The 10,631-nt window shown below is 37.8% G+C and overlaps 1 protein-coding gene across 4 annotated transcripts in view; it reads left to right on the forward strand.

Moving 5' to 3' along the window:
• The window catches only part of TLL2 (tolloid like 2), a 253,701-nt gene that overhangs the window by 206,133 nt on the left and 36,937 nt on the right, over positions 1-10,631 (forward strand). For all 4 annotated transcript variants that reach the window (XM_068124572.2, XM_068124574.2, XM_078783341.1 and 1 more), the window contains one exon: positions 4,509-4,634. In XM_068124572.2, coding sequence (XP_067980673.2) covers positions 4,509-4,634 — 126 coding nt within the window. The remainder of the gene's footprint in view (positions 1-4,508; positions 4,635-10,631) is intronic.

The raw sequence follows: 10,631 nt of genomic DNA on the forward strand, positions 1-10,631 counted from the left end.
TCCTCACGCGTCTCTCTCATGAACCTCCTCGCAGTTGCTTTTATTGCTGTCGGCCGTATCAAGCCGCCAGCTCTGAGAACACGCCTACCGGTTGGCTCACCGCGGTGCTGGTTGGCCGGCCAGGGCTGGCTGACTCCACCTCTGATGACGACGATGTGCCACGCCCGTTCTGGTGGCTCCTCCCCCTTCTTCTCCGAGGTGGAGCACATGGCAATGGTGTCTTCTGGGGATAGCAAACCACTCGCACCGCTTTTGAAGGGAACGAAAGGGACCTATCTTATTTGATTAATGCAACGCAGATTCAACTATTGGAAACACAGCCTTACCTGAAACACATAACAATGAAATAACTACGAAGAGGGCCTATGGTTCGCTACGTGTTGTTCATGGACTAACTAGGGGATGACCTTTGACCTTAACAATGAAATGGATGTATTTACACAGAGAATTACAAAGGGTATATTTACAACAATTTACTGAGTGCAGGGTTCTCAAAACCCCAACAATATATATATATATATATGTATATATATATATATATATATATATATATATATATATATATATATATATATATATATATATATATATATATATATATATATATATATATATATACATATATATATATATATACACAGTATATATAGATATATATATATATATATATATACATAGTATATATATATATATATATATATATATATATATATATCTATCTATATACATGTACATATATACTGACACACTTTGAAAACGCAACTTTGTCTAACCCTAACAATTAGCCAGCTTTGTTCCCAGACCTAAACCCTATCGAGCACCTTTGGGATGAGTTAGGGCGCCGTGTACGCCGACGTCAGCCGCCACCACACAACATTGCTGCGTTGGGTCAGGCATTACAGAATGAGTGGAGGAACATCCCTGATGCCACTATCAGACTTGTGCACGTGCAAATGGTGGACACAACAGATACTGACATTGAGGTGGAGGGTGGGACTGTTTGATGACGTGTGACATCTTATGGGATTGCTGTCAGGACAATATTCTTTTGTGGTTTCTCGACTGATTAACCTGTTTTCCTTCCATAGTAAACACCTTTCAGTTCCACTGGTTGTTTGTCATATTATTGCATCCAAAGTCCGTTTTGCGTTTTCAAAGTGTGTCAGTTTATATACTAGCCGAATGCATCCGGCGTTGCCCGGGTTCTTTTTGAATGAATTTACGACTATAATTCAGCTTTTACTCGCGGTCGTAGAAGATTGACTACAATAATTCAGCTCAGCTTTTAATTGCGAAATGGGCACAGCCCGGCCGAGGCGCCCTCGACCGGCCTCACCACCTAGCCTATAATTTTCCTGGGGCCCGTCCCGACATTTTTTGTTCTTTTTGAATGAATTTACTACTATAATTCAGCTTTTACTCATGGCCATAGAAGATTGACTACTATAATTCAGCTCAGCTTTTAATTGCGAAATGGGCCCAGCCCGGCCGAGGCGCCCTCGACCGCCCTCGCCACCTACGTATAACCTTCCCGGGGCCCGTCCCAACATTTTTTGTTTTGGAGGTTTCCTCCTATATTTCACCGTTCAGGAGATTAGCGCATGCAGACAAACAAAGAAACATACAAACAAGCAAAAACTTTATTTTATATATATATATATAGAAGATATATACATATATATATATATATGTATATATATATATATATATATATATATATATATATATATATATATATATATATATATAAAAGTATATATATATTCTTCATATATATAATATATATATATATATATATCTATATATATATATATATATATATATATATATATATCTATATATATATATATATATATATATATATGTTATATATATATATATATATATATATATATATATATATATATATATATATATATATATATGTTATATATATATATATATATATATATATATATATATATATATATATATATATATATATATATATATATGTTATATATATATATATATATATATATGTTATATATATATATATATATATATATATATATATGTATATATGTTATATATATATATATATATATATATATATATATATATATATATATATATATATATATATAATGTGTGTAGAAGATATATATATATATATATATATATATATATATATATATATATGTGTGTAGAATATATATACATATATATACATATATATTTATACATATATATTTATACATATATATTTATACATATATATTTATACATATGGTGGAATCGGTTGTAGATGACAGTTTGAATATTTGAATGGCAGTTTGAGTCGATGGTTGGATGGAGGTGCTGTGTAATGGACAAGTCTGTCGGGTGGAGTATTTATTGCTTTGTATATTGTTATATAAAGTAATTTATGATTTAAGTTATTAGTTTGTGTTAATACTTTAAATACAAGAAGTAAATAGATAAGTTTGAATAAGGATATTGCCTTGCTGTGTGGACTAACTGTCTGGACACAACTTTGAGGTTGTGGGTCCATTGATGTTGAGTAATCTATTGATGTTGAGTAATCTACTGATGTGGACCTGCAGTCAGGGTTGTGGTTTCCGCCATTTGGAGAGGTTCTGGGCTGAAAGGATTGAAACCTCGATGAAAAGCGGTGCCCAGTTGACGATCCGGGCAGTTGGAAAACCAGTCAATTGCTTATAGGTTCAGGTTATAACTTCAAATATAAAATAGCTTCTGCAAGTACTTACAAGTACATAGTATATCTGTGTATGTTTGTTTGTATAGGTGCGTTTATATGTGTATGTGTATGTGTGTTTATTTATATAGTGTATGTGTATGTGTGTGTTTATTTAAATATATATATATATATGTGTGTGTGTGTGTGTGTGTGTATGTGTGTGTGTGTGTGTGTGTGTGTGTGTGTGTGTGTGTGTGTGTGTGTGTGTGTGTGTGTGTTGTTTTCATATCTGGCTTCCTTCTTGTAACTACAGTGCAGTAATTGGTCTTTATTTTAAATACGAAGTCTCTCAGGTTGCTTGCCTTCATGTGTTCCTTCACACGCTGATATGTGCCATCAAAGCTGTGTTCTGCCATTTAGTTCAATGACTCTGTGGTGTCATGCATATTGTAATTTCAACTTCTAATACAGTATCTGCAGTTTTATGGTTTATTTTCTGTCTTGCCACACCAGTTTATCATTTTGGTTGGCGTCTGCCTTTGGGGCTGGGTTACTTTTGCAACTAAGGTAATGGGTAGTATCACGATAAGAAACTGGACTTTGAAAGAGGAGGAAATGATAAAGGTGAATTTATAAAAACGAATGTTGGAACGATGTTTTGAATCACAGGAGTAAAAACCCAAAAGCATCATACTAACTCAATATGCACAAGGTAGACTGCACATTTCCTTTGACATTGTTTTTAATTAAGGCCTGTCTTTGTTAGCATAACGGCAGACAATATTTTCCGTTTTGATGCAGTTGTCATCTATATTTGACAACTCTACTGGTTACCAGAATTGCTGCTGGTGCTTGGCCAGCGCAGGAAGTCTTTAGCCATTTTAAATTACCGCCTCTATTATTTTCCTTTTCCTTCTGACTTCTTCATAAGTAAATGACACCATTCTGTCAAGGTAATGACATGATATTAAATGCAGGGCTATCGTTCATTACATGGTTTATAAATTGTACGAGTAATGATTGGAATAATGATCTTCAAATTCTCATGTTGTAAGTTGCTTTCATGAAGTTTCCAGACTGATTTTATTATGTTGTGGAAATATGTAAACTAATGAGATCTGTACCTTTCTAAGTGTTCTCCAGTCTAGTGGATGGACTTCAGCATTCTCGCCTTTTCTGGGAACATCTTTGGGGTTTTTTTTCCACATGGAACGTTTCTAATCACCCAATCTAATTCCATTTTCTTCATCTCTTGCGACTCTACTTGCCATCATGTTCGTGAATGGTGCCAGCAGGTGGAGTGAAAGTGACCAGAACCACCAGTGATGTTGCTGCCAACGCATTCAGTGAAGCATCAGACCTGATTCAATGAGTGTATTTCCCAAATATGGATTTACACAAATAAGTCATCATCTCTTCTCGTTAGGTCATCTCAATCTCGAAGATAAAATGGGTCGTGATTTCCGGGTGTCCGTCCGTCCATTCCGATAGTCTGTTAACTTTTTGCTATTTTTGCACCCGGCTGATTGTTCTGAAACTTGACAAATGAATACAAGACAGTAGCCCACACAATCGCTCGGGCTTATATTTATCGAATTCGGATCATGGGGGCTCCCGACAGGGCTGGGGGTCTTAGGGGAGGGGGGTAAACCCCTGAAGTTTCAGATCTATACTTTTCAGGCTTAATTTCAGGCAGACCTTTTTTGTGCATGAATGTAGGCAAGCAGAAGGCTGATGCTGAATGGTTCCTTGAGTGTTACTTGTATTTCCTTGCTATGCTCTACAAGTATGCTGCTTTATTGCAGTTTGTTGTGTTACTGGCATACAGAAGTGGACGAATGTACAGAACCCAAGAAGGCAGGCTGTCAACAGATCTGTGTGAACACCTTGGGCAGCTATCGGTGTGCCTGTGACCCAGGATATGAGCTCGCTATGGACAAGAAAAGCTGTGAAGGTTTGTTCATTGGAGATCAAAGTTGTTTCCTTCAAATATATATAAAAAAATCTGTGAAGCAGGCTTCTAACGTTCCGGACTGTTGTCAAGATGAAATACAGTTGTTTCTCACCTTTTTATACCATGATGCCAAGTTCTCTTCTTCCATTGCGTTGGAATGAGAGTTTACGTTGTTATTTAACGGTAAAAAAAAACTCTTAAGATCCTCGGTAATAATCCTGATTGATTTCAATTTTCTTGATATTATTTGCTTGTGGTAATGTCTGAATGTACACCTTTTTGTACGTCTGCATGTCAGACGTATCCTTATAGATAAGGACTGTTCTTTGTATACAAAACATGTGCCCATAGAAGAGCGAGGAGACAGGCTAAAAAGGTAACATACGGGCAGGGGCACCACTGTTTGACACAACAAGCAAGCAAAATAACGAACATGGAAAGCTGAGACAGAGGATGGGAAGAAATGCATTCACCTGTAAGTGAGAGGGTTGGGTTAGGTAGGGTTCATGAGCTACATGTTGTTAAAAAAAAGGCACAGTCACCCAAAAAATTGAACTAAGCCCTCCTCAATGATTGTGGGTAGGGATGGAAGATGACATTAGATGGTTGTTGCACCGCTTGCTTGAAGCCCTGGAGAGAAGAGAGTGATTGAACGGTATCCAGAAGGCAGTTCCAGAATAGGTAAAAAGGGGAACAAAGAAGTGTAGGTGGGTACAAAGCCTGTATCCATGAAGGAATTGGCAGATTACTGGAAGAACACATGTATCCTAAAGGAGTTGGGGTGGGTCAGATGTTTGAGAGAGCATATAGAACTAAACAAGAGGGGAGAGAGAGTACTGACTTATCCGTGATTGGACACCAACAGGTGTTGTGCTTTGGCATAACCATGGGAGATGCCAATAAAGTTGAAAGCTTTAGATTCCAGAGAATCCATGGGGGGGGGATAGAGGGAGGCACACTTGCGGTGTCAGGAACTTTTAGCCGATATGTGAGTCTGGTCCTACTTTTGAGTCCAGTGCTACATTTAGCAGGGGATAAAAGCCTTATAGACTGATTATTTCTGATTTTACAAGTAACCACTTGGAACAATTGAAGATGCCCAGTCTGTGGCTTGATTAGGATGCTAACTTTGTTATATAGGTCATTGCTGATGGTGACTACTATCAATTCAAGACACAGCACCTCTTCAAGTGGCTGATTATAGTGATAGATAGGTCGGTTAATTTGATGGTACTTTGGGAGCGACAGGATGGGACTGTTGCATTTTCCAGGATTAGAAGTGTTCCATTTATCAGACCAGCAACTAATCGATTCCAGAACAGCAGAGTTATGCACCTGCATTCTGTCTGTTAATGGCATCGGGTGCTTCACAACACAAGGTAGATTCATCCCCAAAAAGAAGAAAGGGTTTTCTAGATAATCTGAAAGGTGATTTATAGATGATATGGTTGTGAGATTATATAGATGATTATATAATCAATCAGAGACGATTATATAGATGAGGATCAAGAGTGGGCCACAAGCACTACCTTGAGACACTACTGCTCCACCTGGAAGGAAGACGAGAGGAAAGGGTTACATTGAAATGGTGTACTTTTAAATAAAACATAAACATAAATAAATATTTTATGCACTTTTAAGACAGCAGATAAACAGAAAAAGCGTTTTATCTTTTTCCAGATCGGGTTAGTAGTAGATGACGTGATAACTACCCAATAATATATACATATACAGGTAGTGGGAAAAAAATGGAAACACCTGGGTAAATGAGGGACACCAGGCAACAGCTTCCACACAGCTTAGGGTCATATATAAATGCTGCACAGGCCTGGTTGCCCATAATTATAGCTAGCATAGCTGCAAGAGGAGACCCCCCCAATACCCCCATCCACAGAGCACGTGTGGTCACCCAATGGTTTGATGAGCCTGACACTGATATTATCCATATGTCATGGCCTTCTCAGTCACTCGATCTGAACCCAATCGAGCATTTATGGGATATTCTGGAATGACACCCGAGGCCACTTCCATCAAACAGGTGTGAGTTGATTGACTTTCTCGTGGAAGAATGGTGCCGCATCCCTCTTAATGAGTTCCAGACACTGGTGGACTCTATGCCACGGCGCATACAAGTCGTACTGGCCATACTTTGTGACCCAATGCCCTATTAAGCAATCTTACATTGGTGTTTCCATTTTTTTGTCCACTACCTGTATATGTGATGAGGCAGCCATTTTTTTTTTCATGCCATCCCTCCATATGGAGTATAACTTTTGCAAGTTCACCAAAACAACTGTACTCCATGATATATAATATGGTTATGGAGGTTGGAATTATCCAACACCACATTTCAAAACTGTATCTCTCATATGTATGTGTGTGTATCGTGTGTGTATTGTGTATGTCTGTAAATTACAGAAATAAAATATGGCCAGGCTGATCTCACCAAATTTTGCATACATGCTGGTAGTACCCATGGTCAAGTCATGGGTTCAAACCCCCTCCCCTGCTAAGGCAGGAGGAGGGGGGTGGGTGGGGGAGCAGGGGTGGGGGGGAAGGGGTTATAAATTTTGCCTGTACATGCCACATTGCAAGTGGTTTACTGACCCTTGCTGCAGACAGGGGGATTCTCTCCCTCCCCTCTCTCCCTCCCCCCCCCCCCCCCCCCCGCCCGCGCACCACCTTCCCCCAGGCTGCTCCCGAAGGGAACGGGCATTTCTGGTATCCATAAAAAGGCACGGACATCAAACAATTTTTGCTTAGTACTCCTCTCCTGAATTTAAATCAAACCGTTCTGGCTCCACCTCATCAATAGTGCAAACTACAACAGCACTCAGTAGAGAGCATACCTCTGCCTGGTGAACAGTTTACGTTTTGTATCCCACTGATAGGCATAGGCCAGATCTGGATTCGGACCTGAACCAAAATCGAATCGGCTTGTTCTTGTCACCTAACCAACTCGTCAACCAAGTTTGGTCATAACCCGTCCAGAACTTTTCAAAATATCATGTTATTTATCGCTTTTCACTCGAGCTCTCAATGGTGAAGAATCACTTAAAAATTAAATAATTCTTGTAGCCGAATCCATATTCAGATCTTCACCAAAATCGAAACGATTGGTCCTTTTCACACACACAACCTCTCCACCAGGCTTCGTCCAAATTCATCCACAACCTTTTGAGATATCCTGCTATGTATCATTTTTGGCCATATCACTCAACGGTAAAGAATCACTTAAAATTCTACTAGCTGGATCCGGATCCGGATCCGGATCTTCACCAAAATTGAATCGATTCTTCCTTGTGACACACACAACCTACCCAACACGTTTCGTCCAAATCCATCCATAACTTTTTTAGATATCCTGCTATATGTTGGTTTTAGCCCTATCTCCCAAACGTGAAGAATCACTTAAAAATTAAATAATTCTCATATCCGAATCCATATTCAGATCTTCACCAAAATCGAATCTATTTGACCTTGTCAGACGCCCAACGGGTCCACCAAGTTTCGTCCAAATCCGTCCACAACTTTTTGAGATTTCCTGCTATGTATCGTTTTTGGCCCTATCTCCAAATGGTGAAGAATCACGTACAATATTCTAGTAGCCGGATCCGAATCAAGATCTTCACCAAAATCTAATCATTTCATCCTCGTCACATACGCTATCTATATCTGTGCCAAATTTCGTCCGAATTCGTCCACAACTTTTTGAGATATCTTTTTCACAAACAAACAAACAGACAAATGGACAGACAAACGGGCAGACAGGGGTGAAAACATAACCTCCATCCACCTTTGGTTGCGGAGGTAAAAACAAGTTTCGCTCCTTTATAAGTCGTCGTTAAATTTGCGTTTGCTGGATAGAAAAAGTGTTACACTGCCCCCTTGTGTTTGCATGACTTTAGTCTCGTTTATAATGTGCGTGATTTGCTTTTCTTGTCTTTTATAGAACAATAGCCTCTGCTATATTCAAACAATAGCCTGCTGTATTCAAACAATAGCCTGCTATATTCAAACAATAGCCTGCTATATTCAAACAATAGCCTGCTATATTCAAACAATAGCCTGCTATATTCAAACAATAGCCTGCTATATTCAAACAATAGCCTGCTATATTCAAACAATAGCCTCTGCTATATTCAAACAATAGCCTGCTATATTCAAACAATGGCCTCTGCTATATTCAAACAATAGCCTCTGCTATATTCAAACAATAGCCTGCTATATTCAAACAATAGCCGGCTATATTCAAACAATAGCCTGCTATATTCAAACAATAGCCTGCTATATTCAAACAATAGCCTGCTATATTCAAACAATAGCCTGCTATATTCAAACAATAGCCTGCTATATTCAAACAATAGCCTCTGCTATATTCAAACAATAGCCTGCCATATTCAAACAATAGCCTCTGCTATATTCAAACAATAGCCTCTGCTATATTCAAACAATAGCCTGCTATATTCAAATAATAGCCTGCTATATTCAAACAATGGCCTCTGCTATATTCAAACAATAGCCTCTGCTATATTCAAACAATAGCCTCTGCTATATTCAAACAATAGCCTGCTATATTCAAATAATAGCCTGCTATATTCAAACAATGGCCTCTGCTATATTCAAACAATAGCCTCTGCTTTATTCAAACAATAGCCTGCTATATTCAAACAATAGCCGGCTATATTCAAACAATAGCCTGCTATATTCAAACAATAGCCTGCTATATTCAAACAATAGCCTGCTATATTCAAACAATAGCCTGCTATATTCAAACAATAGCCTGCTATATTCAAACAATAGCCTCTGCTATATTCAAACAATAGCCTGCCATATTCAAACAATAGCCTCTGCTATATTCAAACAATAGCCTCTGCTATATTCAAACAATAGCCTCTGCTATATTCAAACAATAGCCTGCGAAATTCAAACAATGGCCTGCTATATTCAAACAATAGTCTGCCATATTCAAACAATAGCCTGCTATATTCAAACAATAGCCTGCTATATTCAAACAATAGCCTCTGCTATATTCAAACAATAGCCTCTGCTATATTCAAACAATAGCCTGCTATATTCAAACAATAGCCTGCTATATTCAAACAATAGCCTGCTATATTCAAACAATAGCCTGCTATATTAAAACAATAGCCTGCTATATTCAAACAATAGACTGCTATATTCAAACAATAGCCTGCTATATTCAAACAATAGCCTGCTATATTCAAACAATAGCCTGATATATTCAAACAATAGCCTCTGCTATATTCAAACAATACCCTCTGCTATATTCAAACAATAGCCTGCTATATTCAAACAATAGCCTGCTATATTCAAACAATAGCCTCTGCTATATTCAAACAATAGCCTGCTATATTCAAACAATAGCCTGCTATATTCAAACAATAGCCTGCTATATTCAAACAATAGCCTGCTATATTCAAACAATAGCCTCTGCTATATTCAAACAATAGCCTGCTATATTCAAACAATAGTCTGCTATATTCAAACAATAGCCTCTGCAAAATTCAAACAATTGCCTGCTATATTCAAACAATAGCCTGCTATATTCAAACAATAGCCTGCTATATTCAAACAATAGCCTCTGCTATATTCAAACAATAGCCTCTGCTATATTCAAACAATAGCCTCTGCTATATTCAAACAATAGCCTGCTATATTCAAACAATAGCCTGCTATATTCAAACAATAGCCTGCTATATTCAAACAATAGCCTGCTATATTCAAACAATAGCCTGCTATATTCAAACAATAGCCTGCTATATTCAAACAATAGCCTGCTATATTCAAACAATAGCCTCTGCTATATTCAAACAATAGCCTGCTATATTCAAACAATAGCCTGCTATATTCAAACAATAGCCTGCTATATTCAAACAATAGCCTGCTATATTCAAACAATAGCCTGCTATATTCAAACAATAGCCTGCTATATTCAAACAATAGCCTGCTATATTCAAACAATAGCCTGCTATA

This window comes from Myxine glutinosa, chromosome 8, assembly GCF_964187855.1.
Source record: "Myxine glutinosa chromosome 8, kmMyxGlut1.1, whole genome shotgun sequence".
Lineage (NCBI taxonomy): Eukaryota > Metazoa > Chordata > Myxini > Myxiniformes > Myxinidae > Myxine > Myxine glutinosa.